Raw genomic sequence first — 21,159 nt, forward strand, 5'->3', positions numbered from 1 at the left:
TGGCTCTGGTGATGGTGCTGGGGCATGCAAATCACTCTTAGATGAGCCAGCCAGGACTGATGCTCGATATAAACTTGGCTGAACCTCAGATGGCTTCTGCAGAGCTATTCTGCACCGGGTTCAGGGCAACCCCTTGTATCAATACAGGCTGGGTGGAGAATGGACTGAGCGTGGCCCCCAGGAGATGGACTTGGGGGTGTTAGTGGATGAGAAGCTCAACATGACCCAGCAATGTGTGCTCGCAGCCCACAAAGCCAGCTGGGTATCCTGGGCTGCATCAAAGGCAGCGTGGCCAGCAGTGCTGCATCCTGCTCTGGGCTCCTCAGCACAGGGAGGACATGGACCTGCTGGAGCAGGGCCAGAGGAGGCCACGGGGATGGTCAGAGGCCGGGGCACCCCTGCTGGGAGGACAGGCTGGGAGAGCTGGGGTTGTCCAGCCCGGAGAGGAGAAGGCTCCGGGGAGACCTTACTGCAGCCTTCCAGCACTTAGAGGGGGCTCAGGAGAAAGATGGGGACAGAGTTTTTAGCAGGGCCTGTCGCGACAGGACAAGGGGGATGGTTTTAAACTAAAAAAAGAGTAGACTTCAATTAGATGTTACGAAGAAATTCCTCACTGTGAGGGCAGCGAGGCGCCAGCACAGGCTGCCCAGAGCAGCTGTGGGTGCTCCGTCCCCGGCAGTGCCCAAGGCCGGGCTGGGGCTGGGACCCACCTGGTCTGGTGGAAGTTGTCCCTGCCTGTGGCAGGGGCTGGAACTAGATGATCTTTAAAGATCCCTTCCAACCCAAACCATTGTATGATTCCGTGATTTGATCATCTGTGTCCAGTAGGTACCAGGGCTGGGATTACTGCACAGGGGTAGTGCTGGACTATACAGCCCCATGCCATTCACAGAGCCCAGAGGCAGCAAGGGGTCTTGATGGAGTCAAACCACCTCCAGATCTCAGCTCCAAAAGGTCCCTCTCGACGAGAAGCTGCAGTGCTGCCCTGCAGCTCCACCCGTGGCTGAGTCACCCCCAGACGGATGCCCACGGGTCATCAGGAGGTGGCTTTTTGATCATTCAGTGACTGCTCCTTCAACGGGCAGCCTGGTGCAGGCTTTGTTCTCAACAACCTCCTCCTGGGAGCGGGGTCCCAGCACTGTGACCCCTGGCAGAACCTTCTCCTCAGCGCCTGGAAGGAAGGGCAGTGGGGCCAGGCGATGCCAGGGTGTCTGGCCAGCGCGGCTCTGTGGGTCAAAGGGGCTCCTGCTTGACTCTTTCTGATAGCATCTCTGCCCTGCTCCATCAACACTTGGCCCAACGAGCAGCGGATGGACAAACTAGGTCCCAATGACACCAGGTCTTCATACAGACCTACCCAATAGCCTCATGAGAGGGTATGGGAGTAACTACAAACACAGGGAGGATGGACCTTGTGCCACGGCAAGCCCTTGCAGTTCCCTACGTCTGTTACTCCCTTGGTGGCAATCAAGGCAGAGACTCCTTTGACTTCCAGTCTTAATTAGATGGCCAGTTTTATCTGCTTGGTGCTCACAGTGGCGTGTTTCTTCAGCAGAAACAGCCCTTCTCCCCCTGCGCTATCTACCCCTGGGTACCTCAAGAGGATCCGCATCCGCTCCCAGCTTCTGCCAGGCAAGGCTGAAACAGCCAACATGTGCAAACCAGCATTGCCTCCTCTGGGCTTTCAAGTTTATTTTATCCTTCACTTCCCTGGGTGACCCTGGATCCTCGTATTAACAGACAGCAAAAAAGAAAAAAAAAAAAAAAAAGGCAGAAAACTTTTGCTTTATGCCTCATCTCATCTCGAATCCCCCTTGCTAACGGCTCCATCTCACTCCAGCATCATGCAGTGCTGCAACTCCCACCTTGACCCCATACCTTCTCCCTGAATGAGGAGATCTTGCCCTTGAAGGAGCAAGCTGGGCAAAGCTGATTCCTGTGATGTTTTATGACAGGGAAAAGTGGTAGAGTGCCCTTTATGGTGTTTTGAAAGGAAATTGTACAGGAACAATGTCCCAAGCAGCGTGCCTATTGAAAACCCTTCACAAAAGGAGTTTGCCACAAGAGGAAAAGCAGCTTAATCAGTTGAACTAATCACTGTAGGTGGTTGAGTGTCCCTGAGGGTCTGTAAAATCAAATATAATGGGAAAAGAAATATATCACAGCTTGCCTACGCTCCTTGGTGGAGCCGCTGGCGGATCTGGGACGTTCCCTGCCTGGCCCCGAGCCCGCTGTGACCATCCTTTGGGCCATCCCTATGCAAGACCACGCTCGCCTCTGTGCGAGACCCTGGCTGGGGCCACGTGGATGGGCTGGGATGAGCCCCAGAATGTCTCTCAGGAACATGGATTCTGGCTGGGGAGTCAGGACAGGGGTGCCTGCCCCTGTGCACTCACCCAGCTACGTTTCCAGCGCGGGCGCAGGCAGGAGGGCTCAGCGGCGCTTACACAACCCTCCTGCTTCAGGAAGAGGAAACCGTCCCTGACAGCCACCCGCGGATCTCCGGGGAAGGAGGATATTTCTGCCTCCCCCAGCTCTGAATCTAATTAAAACCAGAAAACAACACACACACACACAAAAAAAAAAAAAAATCAGACTGTTTTTTCCTGATCATTTAAGTGTAAAGCCAAACTAACGGTAGGAAGTAAACTGGGACAACACAAGAGAAAACTTGGGGACATTTCTGTAATCCTGTCATCAAAAGCTGAAGTATTTGGGGCATGCTCAAGGGAGATAGGGAAAGCACGTGAGTCTCTTTGCTCCCACCCCTTCTCTCTGTGTATGAGCCAGGAGGACCTACACAGTCTTCTGCTCAAGCCCCTTATCCCCACCCATGGGCTTTATAAAGGATGGATTTCCCAGGCGCAGCAACACCCCTCTGAAACCCCCATGCAACAGGAGAAGGAGGTGATGACATGAAGCTCAGCCACAGCTAAGGGTGATGGTCCTTCACCTGAGGCTGGCTGTGGTCCCCAACGGCCCCGGCTGGGACAGACAGCGCAACCCCTTGTGACTCTGGTCATCCCAAAGCCTGGAGACATACCAGGCACAAGGAAGCACAAGGGATGCACACCTTTTCTGTTGAAGAGAGGAATTCAGATGCCTTTGGGAAAGAGGGTGTTGATTAACTCTTTGGCTTTTACTCCATCCTCTCCAAGACATGGGACTGCGTTTCCCTCTGCCATCTCTCCAGATGCCCATAGACTGACCACCAAAAGCCCCATGAGATACCAGCCAGCATCTAGGCACGCATGAGAATTTCCTTTTCATAAGGTATTCAGCCTGATTTTGACTTTTGTATCCAACAAGATATTGAATCAATGTGATTACAATGGCACAAACTTTTTAAGACTTCTCCAGAAACCTTTTCCCAGTCCTCAGCAAAACTGTCCCCTTCCCTAGGTGACACAGAACAATTTTAGTACTCTGTTAACCAGAAGACCCACAAGTAGGTACAAACTTGCCTGTCTTAACCCATTGCAACTCCATATATTCCTTGTAAATCCTGTCTAGACTGGACAACATTTCTTATCACTCCTACAAGGCGGGTGCAAGCCTCTGTGCATGCATTTCTGGGCTACGGGGTTTGGCCAGCCAGACCCTCCATCCCAAAACACATCATACCAGGGTGCCATGAGAACAGCAAAAACCCTGTGCAGCACCAAGCTGACTTGCAATGCTTCAATAGATACTTAAAGAAATGGTGTTTTCAAGAACTTTTTGAAAAACAAGGGGACAAACTCAGAGCCCACCTGCCCAAGAAGACCACATCCCAGCACAGCTTGTGCTCCACTAGCAGAGAGGCATTGAATTAAGAAGGGCTGGAGCAGAGGACTTGGAAAATGAGTCTTTTATGCCGCATATCCCGGAGTATTTTTTCTCTCTCAAAATCTTGCAGGAGAGAAGGGCAAGAGAGGTCCTGCCACTGCCCGGGGAGGGTTCCTTCTTCCCTAGAGGTGGTTGCCTATGGGAAGTCAAACCAAGTTGCCTTGGGCAATATCTAGGTAGGGTGGGTCTTGTGTGGCAGCAAACAGCGGATTAGTGTTTGGGACAATAAACCCCTCATTGGTGTTCAACACTTGCTCACATGGACATCTATGAAAAAACATGCCTCTGCTGCTCTCTTTCAATGATCCCATCAAGCGGTGATGCCCTCCATCACCCTCATCAGGAGGCAGCAGTTACACCTTGTGTGTCTAAACCAACACAGAAAACATTTCTCTGTTGCAGGATTTCTCCAGGTGAGGTGGGGAGGGTGAGACCTTTCCCTGCTCTCCTGCCCTGATTAGAAGGTCTTTGCAGACCTCACCACCTCCTGTAGCCTTTTAAAACACCTTGTGCAAAGAAACCCTCCACCAAATGTGGCTCTGACATTGATTGCTGCTATCAAAAATGTGTCCAACAGACCCACAAATGGTCCTTAACTGGGAAAGTCACAGCCTGTTTAACGACCCCTCTAATTTGCACTTTGTATCTATCTCATGCAACAAATGAAGCATGCATCCCATGGAAAAATGACTCATGGGAAGTAAAACTGTATCATATACACCAGGAGACAGCTATGGCTGCATGCCCATAGGGTTGCTTCTCCCCACGGGAGTAAAAGGTGCGCAACAGAGACCTCAGGGTAGGTGAGCCACACTCCTCCGCAACGCAGTGACAGCATTTCCCGAGGAAAGGTGATGGGAAGGAAGCAGGGACAAGTGTTATTTATAGCACGGCCAGACGTCAGCATTGTTTCGCATGAGAAACAAAAGGTGCTTCATCAGCCCGAGATGTGGTCCCTTGACACCATCAAGGAGGAGAAAGGAGCCTGCACTTGCTTTGGGGAGAACCGGTATCATTTATAAGACCAGCTGGAAAAAAAACCAGGCAGATTTCTGTGTACCAATGTGCTTTATCAGCTCTTTTACAACAGCTGTGTTATACAAAGTGCCGGCCAGCCTGAAGGGCAGCTACAGCCAGGCAAGGCCAGCTGGACCATGTACCGTGTACAGGTCAGCATGGGGGCTGACTCCTTGACCTCCACTTGCGAGCAGGGACCGCTGCACATGGCAGAAGGATGCACACCATGGTCACCTGGGACGTGTCATCCTCAGGCGAGGCTGGTCCTGGGTAGGGAGAGCTGGTGCACCACGTACAGGCATTGCTTGTGGGGTCTGGGGTACTGCTTGCTGCCAAGTGCTCATCACCTTCAGGAGAAGGGGAAAAGCTGCCTGTGCCAAGGCTTTGGGGTCACACCTGCTTCTAAACAACAGAGCAGGACAACCTCTTTTCTTCTTGCAAATCCATTGCATGTCAACCCTACTCCCACCCTTGGCTGCTACCAGCCCCTTTCTAGAACTAGCTCTTCTTCCCTTGTGTCCAGGCATCCAGAGCCGTTTCCTAACTCCACTCTCAACCCACACACCACCAAACACCCCTGCTCAGCCTCTCCCAAGCCTTGCTGCCTCCAGTGTCCATGGTCTTGCAATTTTGAGTCTCTCTGTATCCAGATGAGGTTTAAAACAAAAAGCCCGTAGCTCCCAACTGCTTTGCTGGCCAAAAAATCTCAGCCTGATGGATGTTTATATCACCTGTGTAGCTCCACCAGCTCTGCAATGAAGCTTTTCTCCCCTAGAATGATGCCTGGGACATTAAGATAACAGCACTGCAATGAACTGTGAACAGCTTTGTAACCTGTTTGTGCTCCAAAACAGTCTGAGGTTTTTTACCTATTTCCTTTCTTCCCCCTATTTCTACCATGCTTTTCTCATAAATTAAGTATTCCGAGACCTCACTTACTGCTAGAAATTGATTTTAAGGAGTCAGTGCTCCCTGGGGGCATCTCAAGTGGCACCAGAAGGACCAAAACTAACCTGCTAGTCCCAAACACACCACAGGGACAAGGGGACCCTGAAACCCCCCAGCATCAAACCATATGGTCTAGGGAGAAGGGGGGTGCTGAGGTTTCCAGCTGAAGTCTAGGGGATGGAACCGTGCCTTTTCTGTTTAACCTATTACTTAAGAGACTGTTGTTTTACTCCAGCTCCCTCTACCCGAACTTCTTCGCTTTTTGCAATTAAAATGAATGTATTTTTCTGTCTAAGCTTTGACACAACCATGGATATCCGCAGAGGGCTTGGGCAGGACTGCATACCTTCTGTTCTTTCCATTTTATTTCATTCATGACTGCTTAGAGCTGAAATGGCCCCACGTCTCCTCCTGTATGATGCCGTATCAACTGGGTTTTAAGGCTTCTGTCTGTCCTCCTGGGATATTATCCTAGTGTACCTGGTCTGGGCTGCATCTCACCCCTCTATCTCCCAACGCCAGCCCAAGGCAGTTTCTTTTGCTATCTCTCCTTGCCACCTGTGCAAGAGGCAGGGATGCCCTGGGGGGCTGCATGCTTCTGTCTGCTGATGGTTTATCTAAAGGGATCAGAAAGGAAAAGAAACAGAAACACACATCTGTGATTCCTCTGTTTTTTTTTACATGGGAGGGAAGAACCAACAGGCAGTTCCATGGCTCTGGTTCAGCGCAGCTTTGGGCATGCAGCTTCAGGGAGGAGACCCCTTGGCTGTGCAGGTCTGCTTTCCCGCAGCATCGTGCAGTTTTTGGATGGCAGAGGAAGACCTGCTTGGTGAGCCGGGATGGGAACAGGATACTCCAGCGTCCACCAACATTTCTTGGGGAGCCCAGCCCAGTGCTACAAGGAAGCCCACCCAACTCGCTCCTGCAACATAAGCAGACTTCTGCTTGGTTTTAACTACATCTTGGCGATCACCCAGCTGAAACAAGACATTTTGTGTTTGTTTCTTTTTCCCCTTAAATCACAAGCCTAAATTGCCTCTTAAATTATATACCGGAAAAAAGGAGGGAACCCCAAAGAGGACAGAAAATGGGAGTTTGCTGCTGCTTCTCCCTCCGCCCACAGAAGAACGTTTCTAGGACACCTGAGCAAACTCTTTTCAGCCGGTTTTTGGTCTCTTGGTAAAATTTGGGAAAACTGATCCACACAGAGACTTAACTGCATCATGGCTGTTCATGAGTCCAGAAATGATGGGGAGATTTGAGGACACACTCCAACTACTACTACTACAGGTGTCTGTAGGACTCCCCCAGAAATCCCCCTGTGAGGCATCACAGCTCAGATACAGATTTCAACTCATTCTAGGAGAAAACATTGGCCACATTTCCTCCTGTTCAATCACATTAACCTTGCAAACTCCTGGTTTCAGAAATGCTTTACTGCCGCGGTTGTCTCAGCCAGAGCAGAACACGTCAGCAGAAATAAAGCTGTATATACAACTAACTCCCTTATTGCCCACTTATTTTCACATTTAACCACAGTCACAATTCCTAACAAGGACTCTAGATGCCCTCATATAATTAAATATGCAATTTACACAATTAAATATCCAACTGACCCAATTAAATTAACTCAATGGATTGAAATCACCAATGACACAGGAGCGCGGCTGCCTGTTTCACACATCCCCTCCTTCATGCAGACAGGCATCCCAGGCTCGCTGCAAACCCCTCTCAACCCGTACAATTGCAGGTGACCCTGAAAGTCAGCAGATTTTGCCTTCCAACAGAAAGAGAGGAAGCATGTTACAAGGATTCAAAGCTTTTGCAGATAATATGTTGCCAGCTGCCTCTTCTAATACAAGTCGGGGGATCTGGCTATGCTGGAATAAGCGTAAGGGCTAGAGGAGGTCCTTAAGATACTCCTGGAGCCATACAGGACATATTCTGCATTTAGAAGGCAAACCAGGGGGATGGACACACTCTGCATTTTCAGGACGTTAGAGCTCAAATAAAAGTTTATGCATTAACCCAACGGTGGCAGCTGCTAAACAGCAGTATTGTCCAAAGACACTCCCTAACACACTGCGGGAAAATGTGCAATGATAGGAGAGAAAATAATAATAATTTTTTAACAAAAACATTAAAGAGATTTCACCTACCTCCGGTCGTTTCTCCTCCTTCTGAACAGCTTTTTGGTGTGTGCGATTTCAGCTTCATGAGGCAATGGATGGTAACCCTGTAAAACAGAGAGAAAAGCAGCGATCAGCTTCAAGATACAGGGGGCATCAGTACGGAAGGGGTCACAGTGAGACAGAGCCGTACACCCAACGTGAGCATGATAAAAGAAACAGTTCCTATCCAAACATCCTTACAATATCTCAGACCCTATCGATGCAGGTCTGGAAATCCACAGACTTCTTGTACCCCCTCAGGGCCATTGCAATGAGCAGGGAATGAAGTTATCTGCAATTTCTGTATGGGAGAAACCACACGGGGCAGATAACTGGACCACGTGTGGATAGATCCCAATGTGTACCACGTACGGGGAATTCACCCACTTCACACATGACACTGCTGATACTGGTGCACCTAAACCAGCCACTTTCACTGGGTTGTTTCCCTTGTACTTATATATTTATCTAAAACCTAGCCGTAAAAATGTCTGTAAAGGGATGATGCTCAGCACCATTTTGAGGATACTGGAGTAAGCCACCACAAGCCACAGCTGGCAGGTCTGCTGGGGCTGTGCCCCCATGCCATTGGCAAGTCAACAACCACATCATGGGCACCTCGCTGATCCTGCCCACCGCGAGCCAGTCAGCCCCTGCGGAAGGGATGGGTGGCATACACCTTACTGGGAACCACTGGGACGACAAGGATGCTCAGTGATTTGCCCAAGCCAAGCCAGTGGAAAATCTCCATGTAAGTCAAGCTGCTATCTTGTCCTGTCTCCACTGGAGGTGCCAACTCTCTCACTTGTATCTCTATCTGATAAGAGGGATGCTGTATTTACCATCCTGCTGTGGGAATCGTGAGGCTTTGTTAACGTCAGCAAAGTGCTCTGAGGTTCCTGGATGAAAGGTACTATGAAGTGCAAAGTATTATTTATTTTCCAGGGACCACAGAGCTGTCATAACCATAATGAATTTTATTTACGCAGTATTGTACTTCCCTGGCTGGCAATAAAAGCCCTGTAAAAGTCGCTCCTTTTATTTCCATTGCAATCTATCTTAGCCTCAGAGCTCCAGCCACTGCTGGTGAATCACCACGCACGAGGAGCCACGAGGGAGCAGCCTGGGCCAGGGCAAGGGCTGGGTGGGAATGCGTCTCACCAAGCAGCAGCTTTGCCACATTGGCATGACAACATAACACACCAACTTAAAAAAAAAAAGAACAGTCTCTCTCTCTGTTAAAAAGCCTTAAAAATGACAGTTAATTTTAGTAGCAGTTACTGAGATAATATTTTTAGTTCCTCTGGCGGAAGAGGTAATGGAGGAGAAGGGTTGCTGGGTATGCTAATGAATTTAAGTTTGCAGACTGGAGAAACCATCCCCAAGCCCAAGACCAACACGGTTTATTGTGACCATCCACCCTGGCCATCTGCAAAGAGCCCGGACTAACTGCCACTGCAGCAGCTCTGCAGCTCCCATGGCAGCTGGAGCCCTCCACTTGGGAGACCTTTGCTCTTGGAGACTTCAAGCACTGAACTCATCAAGCCCTTGGGGAAGTCCTGCTGCTGGCTTGCATGTCCCCGTTTGACCTTTGTTTTGGCTGCGGTCTTGAAGTGTGCTTCCTGAGAAGGTAGTTTCCCTTTTAACTTTCTTCTTGACTTTTAACTCTTCCAGAGAAAAACTGGATATGCCATGATCATACGGTGTAGCACAGGCATTAGAAAGCACGCTCAAGAGTAGTACCCACTCTCGGTGACCAAAAATGATCCTCCTCTCCCACTGAAACACCCCTAACACCCAGAGGTACCACACCAGCCGCAGCATCCTACATGAGCCCGTAGAGCGATAGTACAGGGGCCATCGTTAGGTGAAGCCACCTTAGCCTTCTTGCACATCTGCTCATCCTGCCAGGATCTGCTCAGTGATGAGTGTTGTCCTACTGTTCTGTGGGCCTCCACATCCAGCATCAGAAAAAGCTCTCCTCATGCTCTGTAGATCTCACCTCACAACTCACACAGAGCACATCTTTGACTAATAAGAGGTAGTCTGGGAGTAGGGAAAGGTGGCAACTTGCTCTCCTGGGGCTGTGGTTAAGTTATCACCAGGTCTAACCTGGGCTCCTGCAGCCAAACACCTCATGGTTAGTTCTGTGTGGCATCTTTAAAGTCTAATAGCTTAGAATCATACTGAACCTTCACTGCTGAGGGCTGTGGTTTGAATCTTCCTCATTGCTTATGTTCCAAATCACTTCTCTTCATGGAATGCATAGGAGGAGTTTAATATCTCCAAGATCTCTGTTCCTCGGAAAATTTGCTTGAAATTGGCCAATGAGTACCGAACCGAGTGATAAAAGGAAGGAAGGGAGCAGACACACACGTCCCAATCACATCAGCCATGCTACTTTAGGAAATCAGGCTAAAAATAGCACAATACTCAGTAAGGCCATTTCCAAATGCTGCGCTACCACAACAGGCTAAAGCTTGGGGTATTTTTAAGTATTTAAGCTGCTTTGCAGACACACATGCAAATACAACTACCCTGGAAAAATGAAACTATCTGTGCAGAACAGAAGGACCTAAAGCACCGACTTCCTCAATGCGAAGCCTTCGTTAAAGTCTCAGGAGCTGCCTTTCTGGTCTTTCCAACTAGAAACCGTATGTACGGTGGTGCATTGCTGCAGGTCCTCCTTGCAGAGCATCTCTGTGCTTCCACAGACCTCTGCCCATCACCAGCAGACAGCACAGGGGTGAGACATGGATTAATGACACAGCAATAAGGCTCCTAATCCAAGGAGTACTCCTGGACATTGCCCATGTCTGAACAAAGGAGAACTTCATGCTCCCGTTAGGAAAATCAAGCATCTCACTTCTCCAGCTGAGCAGTTGCTTTCCCTAGTCCTAGTCATGAGACAATGTTTTGGAAAAAAACAGTCACTGATCCCTACTCCGGTCTATTTTGGTGCCTAAACAGAGCTAAATTTGGAAGGGAGAAAAGTCGACTTCTTTTGTGCAGCAGGCTGATGTAAAAGGAAGTATCAGCAACTCTCAAGAAGGGTGGAGTGGCTGCAAGATGACTGAGGGTGCTGGGTGGGTGGGGATGGACCAGAGTCCCAAGGGCACGGTGAGTGCCTTGATGATGTGGCTCTCTTGGGCTTGTCTGAAGGCTGCTCCCCACCATGGGTCATGCAGGACAGTAGTGGAAGTGCCTTCAGTAGAGCTGGCTTGCTGAGGACAACCTGGATCTGAAATGCAGCTCTTCCATCTTTCAGCGGACACACTCTATAGGAATCTGAAATTCCTGAGCAGAACCAAAGGGAAATGTTTTGCAAGGCTGAAGACCACCCTCTGCTCCACAATGGGTCTACAAAGAAGACCTATACAAGAGGGATGTTTTTTGCTCCTGCTAGAGCCAGAAGACACCATCAAACCCAGGTGCTCATGGTTTTCATAGGCAAGTTTGGAACTTCTCAGTGGACAGCAAAATCACATTTGACCACTCTCGCACATCGGTTTTATTTTAAAATCTATTTGCAGGTGGCTGGAGGAGAATGTAACAAACCAGCATTTCAGTGCTGCTGGATCTGGAAGTAAGGGGTGTGGGAAAAGCAAAGAAGAAGGAGCCCATGGTCTCACGAAGAATCACTAATAGAGGTCATTTTCAATTCTGGAGCTAAATACTCTGCAGTTTACATGGTGGGAAGCTTGGAGCAGAACCTGAGATGCCCATGGGACTTCTAACACACACATGTATGTGTAAGTCAAGTTTAAATTATAAACATGCACACTCTAACAAGAAAGGCCAACAGCTCTGGCAAAGAAGGGGCACTCAGGACCGGTCTGCTCTCCAGGCCAGTCCCCTAGAGAGCAGCTATGCTGTGATGTGCGTATTCATTTTTAGATGTTTCAGGGAAAGCAGCTCTTGGAGAAGGGAAGGTGATGTCTGGCAAGCTTAGGTGACTGTCATATGGACAGCCAGCATACGCCAAGGGAAATCTGTCATCTACTGAAGATGCTGCAAACAGACAGAGGAGGGGAGCAGGTCTGATGCCCACGTGCACTCCTCTTCTAACGAAGTTATCTGCCCAGCCTTCAACCCCATCCTCCTGCCCATGGGAATCCAGAAAGCTGGCAGCTGCCTCTCCACTGCCCCAGACCCATTTACATCAAAGTTTAATGAAAGAACAAAGAAAAAGCTTTCAAGATCTTGTTGGCAATCTGCAGCAATGCAAGAGCCTCCACCTCTCCCCCCAGCTGATACCTGTCCCCCCCCCAGCAATGTCCCTCTTCTGAGCCATCCCACCCCGCATCTCAGTCCAGTAAACTGCAGGGTTCTGGCGGGGAGGGACATGAAGAAGAGGGGCAGGACCAGAGGAGGGAAGTGTTGGTTTTTGAGCTACCCTGCTAGAAGCCAAAGCTTTGCTATCATTTTTCTCATGCCTCCTCTGCAGCAGCAGCAGCTGAAGAAGTTGGAGGACAGCACCAGCTTTGCCTTTTACTGGGGATGGTAAATCCACGGCAAATCACCAGGAGATGAGCAGAAACAAGGCAGAGGTTTTTGCTGCTGGTGGTCCTTCTGTGACCACCCTTAGGCAGCAAATCCCAGGGACTCCTTGGGCATCTGACAGCAACTGCTTTACAAAAGGGATGGTCCTAGTTGGGACCAACCTGCACCCTCCCTCCTTCTCCTCTACCTCAGCACTTCTCAAGTGCAAGTGTTGTCTGGGGTGGCCAAATTCATGGGTCTTCCACAAAGACTCTAGCGGCTATGAGAGTTCATATGGGAGCTAATGGGGCTCATTGCTTCACCCCCATGGTCTTCATGTGTAATGCCGCCTGACTTTCTGATGTGAAACCTCACCCCACCTTCACTCATACCCATTCATTCAGCCTTTTCCATAGATGTTCCCAAGCAGCAGAAACACGCCCGGCCCATGACAGTCAAGCAGGTGAAGATGCCTGAATAGGACACAGCAACACTGAAACCCTGTGAGTGAACAAAAGGTTGAGAAAAGCAACTGGACTTATGGAAAAAAAACAGTGTTGGGGTGATGTAAGAAGGAAAAGAAATGATCCATATCACAGGATCAGTCCGCATGAGCTTCATCTCAACAGCCTTCTGTGCCCTCAAGAAACATCTCCGCCCTTGCTTATCTTAAACAAATGGTTGCAGAAGGCCTGAACTGAACAAACAGGTTATTAGCCCTGCAGTAGGTGCCAGGAGTTTCACTGGGTTTTATTGCACACAAAGGTCAGGGTGGGATTTCTTTTATGGGGAGGTGGGAAGGGTGAGGTGGGGTTGGGCTCATGGCGGCCTTGAAGATGACCCATCTGCATGCACAAAGGCAACAACAGAAATATCGAGGTTGGAGGGAGCATAAAAAAATAAATATACTGTGGTTCCAGAAATTATCTGCAGAAACCAACCCAGTGACCTGCGACACCCCATGATAAGGCTTTCATCTGCCTATAGAATGGATTATCTCTGGCAGGCAAGTCTGGGACAGCACAGAGCTGCAGATATATTCAACTTCTACTGTGCTGGTCCCACACCTGTGGTGCCGAAGGGGTCCATACTCAGTACAACCAACCCAGCCATATAATTGCACATGAAAAACATGGCAAAAGCACCGCTACCTTTCCACTAGCATCATCCCCACCTCCTCTACCCACCATCTATCAACACACGTTAAGTCCGGTGGGCACTTCCAGCAGAGCCATCTCCTTCGAGGCCACTTGCTGTTGCCTCTTTCGCTTCCAGAAACTCCCACAGCACTGGTCTGCAACCCACTCTCTTCTCTTACACAAGGGGAATTTTTTACCTCTTGAAAGGAGAAGGCTGAGGCATTAACCAAACCCTTGACCTGCTTTGGAAGCCATGGAAGAATACCAAACAATGTCAGGAAGCCGCCTGGAAATTATTTCCTCTCTGTTAAAATTTAAGTGATAAATCTGTTCCTTCAAATTGCAAGCTATTCATTTTTCCTGGAAGGTCCTTATAATAATAGTTGCTTCTGAATAAGGAATTAGTTGGTGCTTAACATCAATGGAATAGAAAGTGCAACAGTTTTACAAAATACTCATCACCCAAGGTAAAAGGCAGGTAAATCCTTACAGCACTTCGCGGTTGCAGCTCTCCCATCACTCCTCACCCACAAGCACCCTCCCATCACAGCACCCATGGGTCCTGGCAACCTCCAAGGATGCCTTCTTCAACCTCAGTCACTGGAGCCAGCGGTAAATTAAACTATAGGGCTGGCAAAGCAGATTTAGTTTCCAGCCACCCAGAAGCTGGAAATGGAGCAAAACTCCTCCAGCTTTGCCACCACTGATGTGGCAAGTCCCATGGCAGAGGATGGATGCTCTATGGGACCTTGACAGTAGCACGTGCTTCCCCAATGAATCATGGCACAGCGCGACATGCCTCAAAGAGGAGGCATAGGAAGTTGTTTCCTGGGACATGTCCCAGTTTGGAGGACTTCCTGATGAACTGCATCTTTGGGGAGCACACCATGAATCACACATCACCAGCAAAGACGGAATGCGCAGCTGCAGCACGCATGCCTCGGTGATGAGCACCTTGGAGGTGACTTTCTCCAGAAAAAAGGGTGGGAACAGAGAGGAGTGATGGCCGTGACGGTGATCAGGACTGTCACAGCTACACACCACTCTTTATTTACCACTAAAAACACTTGCACTATTCCTTACAGGGCTCTGCCTTCCCACGTTGCCCCAGGGATGCAACCTCCAGGACTGCCACTTGCTGCGCATCACTGCTGGTCTACACGACCCCTCTCGTGACCCAAAGAACTACCATTTAGACGCTTACAGAAAGCAGACACCTGCTAGAGGGAAGACAGCATTTAAAATGGCATTAAATACTTCACAGCAGCTAAGCTGTCCCACTTCACCCCTCTGCAGCCGGCTCTGGGATGGAACAAAAGACACACAGAATGGTGGAACAACCCAGCGTAAAACTCCCCATGAGGGGCGCAGGATGCAAATGCAATTAAGGCGTTAGAATAATCAGGCAAAGCATCCCATGTGAAATGTACCAAGTGAACCTTCCTCAATGCCTTCTGCTGATTACTGACAGCGAGTTTTCCAGGGTCTATTTTTAACTCTTGGCCCCTAAGCTCCTGAATTATACATAATTCAGAGATAATAAAACTTTAAAATCCAGGACAAAGTCTCCTAGGAAGAGCTGCCTCTGCAAACACACACGTGCACATCTGTGCAACCAGGACAGCAGGAAGAAAACCTCAGCCGGTGCCACCAAGCCCTGGCTAAGCCACCGAGATGGAGACAGGCTGGAAACGCTGCTGCACTGAAACAGGGTGCTCCAGACACACCGACACGGACATGTGGTGCCATAGGAAGAATATAAATAACAGACAAAAGAAATCCCCTTTTGTTACAAGAATCCGCAAATCCAAAATCAGTTACAAGCTGACTTAGGAAACGGAGTTTTTTTCCCATGTTATAGCAAAAATGGGAACAATACTTTGTGAGTGGAAGTAACTCTAATTGTTTTAACTGATGTTATTTTAGTGTTGTTTAGGTTTATTGTTTATTTGTATGTATTTCCTCTACCCCGGTCAGGCTTAAAAACAAACCCTACTGTCAGCAGTAAAGCATCCCATCAACAGAAAAATACATTTATCCAGTAAATACAGATATAACCATGCCATTGCTTGGAGTCCTTAAATGTAGAATATTCCAAGAACCATTAAAATAAACAACACTGGTGACCTGAGTTTGCTTTCCCCAGGAAAAGGGAGCCTTTTTCAGCTAATATTGGGAATAAATACCGCCCACATCACTCACGACCACAAGGCACCACACCTGGCATTTGGTTTGCGGTCTGCCCAGGTAGCCCAAGATCATTCTGAGAAAGGGCTGTGCTGCTCTGAAAAGCTTGTCCTACATTTTCTGTGGCTTTTGCCAGTTTGGGGGTGAGGGAGGAACTGCTTTAGTTGGGATGTAGAGTGTTATGAGGTTGCTATGGGAGTATTTGTAACTCGAGCTATTTCAGTCCCTCTGGGACCTCGCGTTTCTTTAAAGTATAATTTTCCTCTATATTTTTCATGTTCCCCAGTCTGGTTTTCCCTGTCTCTTGTCACCTTCAAAGCCTAGCATTCCCCACTTATGCGCCTCGATGTGCCGTTTGACCATGCCTCTCCAGCTGAGATGAAGCAGGCAGGTGAGATGGCAGGACCTCAGCACCTCCCCGTCATGCCGTTGTGGCGGACAGCGTCACGAGGAGGAGACCTGCAGGCAGAATAGGGACTCCGCAATGAATTTATAAGGCAATCTACAAACACAGCCCACAGGACAACGGGGAATCTGGGACCAGAGCCCAGGTCGCCCCCTTAGCTGGAGGGTCTGTTGAAGGCCTGTGCAATCCCCAGCACTGGTACAGCCTGCCCTGGCTGGGTATGCTCACCTCAAACTCAGCATCACTCTCAGCAGGAGGTAAGGGCTGTACCCAAATATATTTTCATGTCACCCTTATTATTAACAAAAGATGGCGTATTTTCCATGTGCATTTGTGCAATCCCCCAGAACCAGGCCCCCACAAATCTTCTCCTCTTGGGTGGACCGGGGTTTTAGCCTACAGAAGCTCCAGCTCATGCAAACTCCCAGGAGCTGGGACAGTCCAACAGTGATGAAACCCCTTATTTGCAGAGTGATAACTTCATAACCTTACAAACAAGAGGTGGCTCCTCTTTTCTTTCAATATGGGTAGATCCAGAGGCTCTGCGAGAACTTTCTCGCTGCTCAGCCCTTGGCACTTCCCATTGGAGGCCTTCCAAGTGCATGAAGTTTTGCAACACCCTAAGATCACAGGCAATTGTTAATAAGTCAATGAGCATTTTTTGCCATGATCCGTATCACCATGATCCGTGCACTGCTCCACCAAAGCAAAAGGGAATTTTGCCATCAACTTTAATAGGGGTGGTGGTGGCGGCAGCCCTTCTTGGTCCACCAGTGGTCCTTTCTTTGTAGACCTCATGGCTGAAGCAAGCTGTGCAGAATATCACCCTCCTTTCCTTCTCCAAGACCCTTGTATTTTGCTGGAAACATTTTCACACAACAGATATTTCCGTTTGCAGCTGGCTGAAGACACAGCCAATGCACTTTCCCCAGGACTAACCCACAAAGAAATGTTTTTTCTCCTTTCTGAAGTCTCTGCTTAGTCTAGTTCAGCCCAGACAGAGCAAGTGAGGATCCCATGTTGCAGCCACCCCAGCTCGGAAAATACCCCAATGTGTAAATGCCAATTTAATCTTATAAAAGCCTCATTCTTCCCTTTGAAAAGTCCCACTCCTTTGCAAGAGTGTGGGCTGTGCAACACAAGGGCTTGACTTTCTCCTTGCCAGGTTGCTGGCAGTTTGTACCTGGGTAGAAGAAACTGCTTCTTGAGTGTCCATCTGCTCCCTCCCAGGATTTTCTTTTTATGCATCGAGGACTAAGATTCCTCCTGCTGTAACGGGTTTTAACACAGGGACAAGCACAGAAAACATTATGCACTTGCCACAGAGTATCAATCATATCACATCATATATTAATTACGCTGGTGGTTTTTCACTGGTGCTTTGCAGACCTCTGGGAGCCATGCACTACTTTGAACAGTAAAAAGAGGAGGAGTAAGAAAAGCATGTTTGTAGCTGCTTTACAGCAGTCTCCAAATCTGACATTTGGAAATGGATCTGGCATTGCCACCAAAATTAATCCTGAAAAACTGGTTTTTTATCCAAAGGACAGCCATATCCACTCCCTGTGTCTTGCAAAGGTGGAACTTCAACCATGACAACTCCAAAATCATTTCAAGCTGGCCAAGAGGACACACCTCCAGGTGTTTTAACAGAACCAAGTGGGGAAAAAGATCAGATTTAGATTGAATATTAGGAAAAAATTCTTCACTGAAAGGGTTGTCAAGCCCTGGAACAGGCTGCCCAGGGAGGTCGTAGAGTCACCAGCCCTGGTGGGATTTAAAAGATGAAGTGCTTAGGGACGTGTTTTGGTGATGCTGGGTTAATAGTTGGACTCGATGATCTTAAAGGACTTTTCCAACCTAAACGATTCTACAATTCTGTAAGAATCAGCACCAAGACTCAACAAACCAACCCAGCTCCTGGATATTTTCATGTGGCAGGTGACCAGCACCAAAGACCTTGCTCACTGGGATGTCTTGCATCACGTTGCCCCTATTCACTAGGGCTTTTTTAGCTCCTTTCTGCTTTCCTTGGTGCACTTCTTGCTGGCATGATTGTGCCCGCACGATGGGCTCAGCTCCAGAAACTGGGAAAGGTCTGGGATAGCAGTCACCAAGAATGGTATGGCCAACAAGCAGGAAGGGGCACGATGGGAAAACTGCAGATGAACTTCATGATGAGCAACTCGGAATTGGCTGCCCAACTGCTCACTACCAAAGAGGGCTGGGAATTTCGGCAACCAGCACGCTCCCTGTGTCCATTCAGCTGGCTCCCTTCTCTATCCAGGACCCCTGCCTGCCACTGCCAGCACCGCAGCCATAAGCATCCCACAGATGCTATGCCTTCAACAGTGGCTTGAAGTCAACGCAGTGGCCCTATGGCAGCCCTGGGATGCAAAATGACATCTCCCATGCTATACTCCAGACTCACCTGGGTAGTTCTCCTGTGCGTCTGCCTACAGCCTTAAATAAAGTAGCCAAGTACCTTGCCAAAAGCAAGACGTCCTCACTGGCATATTGCTCTCCGCCCGCTGTACACAGTTACACCTGTGTACAAGATGCCAAAGGCACGCAGGTCCTTCCTCCTGCCTGCATCTCTGCTGGGATCAGAGAAACCTGGCGAGTCAGTATGGCTCAAGCCTGCCCTTCCCAAAACCAAGTCATCAGAGGCCTGTGTCTCTGTGCTTGGCAGCCTCGGCCTTTCTCTCCTTATCACCGCCAAAAATTATTCCTTTAACATCCATGGCCTTTTGCCAGCAAGAACGCTGCGCAAGGAGCAGAACTGTCTCCTCCAGTCCTCTGACAAACCTAAGAAACAAAAGCTAGGCTCTTCCTCATGCGAACAAACAAAAAAAAATAGTAATTCCCACCAGCTAAGAAAAGCTGGAGGTTAATATAAATTCCATGGATGAGAGGGGGAAACGGAGCTGCATTCAAAGACTCGATGGCTAACCACGCTTCCTTCATCTGGCAACTGCCCACTCCCCCAGCAGTTATTGAGGAAGTTAGACGAGCGCTGTATTTGTTCCAGCTGCAGATTTCCCTTAACCCCTGGCAGTGGTGTTTTCAAAAACCACAGATCTTGTTTTCTGATGGTGGCTTTTCATTTTTGTGCGTGCCACAGCTATAGTTATTAGCTTTAAGTGCTGTCATTCATAGATTAAAAATAAAGAAAAAAACCACCCCTTTGCCATTCTAAGAAGTCCAGGCTGGATGAGCAAATGGGGGATTAAAAGAAGGCTTTCAGGAATTAGCTTGGAACAGGAAAGAAGAAGATAAAGCCATTATAAAAGCCTGTGCTAATACAGGAGTCCTTTTTGTTGTAAGTGTTAATGCAGCCCCACAAATTCCTGTGAAGATTTATTAGTCAGGTCATATAATCTGCTCCCCTTCCTCTTCTGATGATAAAATCAAGGCTATTTTCCCCACTAAAATGTCCCTCTCTCTCAATTAAGAGGAAAAAAAATTTTTTTTTTCACCAAGGTAGTGTCTGTGGTACACACAAGGCTACGGGTGAGGCCGATGCCTTCAGAAGAGCAAAACAGAGACACTGAAATTCAGGTACCCGTTTAGAGACTACACTACTGGGATGCTCCCCGTAAGGTAAGCGCAGCCCCAGGTCTGTGGTACCCGAAGCTGAATAACTTGACGGAGATGGGACGTGCAGCACTTTTTCCTCCCATCATCCCAGACCTTCTACAGCATCCACTGTCCCATGGGACTTCAGTCCAGTAAATCATTTACTTTATGCGAACCTGCTCCCATCTACTGTTTGTCTTGGCTCTCAGCCAGCCGAGCACTTAGGCACATGCTTAAAGTTAAGCACAAGAGTAAACAGATTGAAGTCAGGGGGACTTAAAATTAAGCACATATTTCAAGGATTTGCTGGATAAGGGCCTTAACCCCAGTGCACAGCGTTTAACTGGGATGATTCCCAGCTGATTAACTCCCCCCTTTCCCTGACCTCCCCTCCATTGGACCAGGCAACAAATGGTGTCTGTTTTGCCGCCACGCTAAAGGCTTGGCTTTAAAGAAACCCTGTCTAGCCTCCAGGCAAAGCGTGCCTTTCTTTAATTATACCTGCCTGTGAAATACCTTCCAGAAATCCCCACCCAAACAAAGCCTCAGGAAAGGAAATAACGGAAATTCTTGATGGTCTCCACAGGGGAAACAATCCTAACCAGTGAGACAAGGTGCACGTAAGATGAGGCTGATGACTGTTCCTACTGTACGCAGCTCCTAACCCAGAGAGACTCCTTAAATCTCCAGCAGAAACTCTGAGCTACCACAGTCTTCATCTCCCAGGGCAGGAGCCTTCTTGAACCTGGCCCTTGCACGGGGGCTCTCTGCATGTCTTAAGACCTGAAAAGCTTTTTGATGTACACGCAGGGGAAGAAGAGATGTGTGGCAACACGAAATCCATGAAACCACCATGCTCTCCCCCACAGCAAAGTGCAGCACCCCATGGGGAATATTCCAAGGGACCGCACAGCTTCTAAAGGGCTGGAGGTCACCTGCATGACTGGGGTTTTTTGCCTTCCAGGCCCTTTCATACGAGTTTTTATTTGATTTCAATTGCAACTACCCATGCTAGAACCTTGATGGCTGTGGGCATGTGTGGAGATCTGGCAGAGCAAAAGCCTGCGTGGCACAGAGGGGCAACCACTCCCAACAGGCAGCACAGGCGAGACTTGGTAGATATGGACAAAAGAGCTGAGCAGAAGATTGGAAACCTGGACACAGAAGACAAAGATTTGCTGTTGATTTCTCCAGAAATAGGATTGCTTTCATCGAGGAGGAGCAGCTTGCCCAGAACTTGATAGTGGACTAATGGAACATCACCAAGCACCAAGCCCCACTCCCATCCCTTACCCGTCTGCATCCAATTCACTTCTAACCATCCTCTGCTGCATTCTCATCTGCTCCTGAACAGTCAGTCCTGCCCACCAGGGCACGAACATCTGATCTGCCTGTGCTGCAC

At 48.8% G+C, this 21,159-nt stretch overlaps 1 protein-coding gene across 6 annotated transcripts in view; it reads right to left on the reverse strand.

Moving 5' to 3' along the window:
• Nucleotides 1-21,159, reverse strand: part of CTIF (cap binding complex dependent translation initiation factor) — a 141,521-nt gene that overhangs the window by 55,951 nt on the left and 64,411 nt on the right. For all 6 annotated transcript variants that reach the window (XM_055698878.1, XM_055698877.1, XM_055698876.1 and 3 more), the window contains one exon: nt 7,953-8,029. In XM_055698878.1, the coding sequence (XP_055554853.1) occupies nt 7,953-8,029 (77 nt within the window). The remainder of the gene's footprint in view (nt 1-7,952; nt 8,030-21,159) is intronic.

Source organism: Falco cherrug, chromosome Z (assembly GCF_023634085.1).
Source record: "Falco cherrug isolate bFalChe1 chromosome Z, bFalChe1.pri, whole genome shotgun sequence".
NCBI classification, from domain to species: Eukaryota; Metazoa; Chordata; class Aves; order Falconiformes; family Falconidae; genus Falco; species Falco cherrug.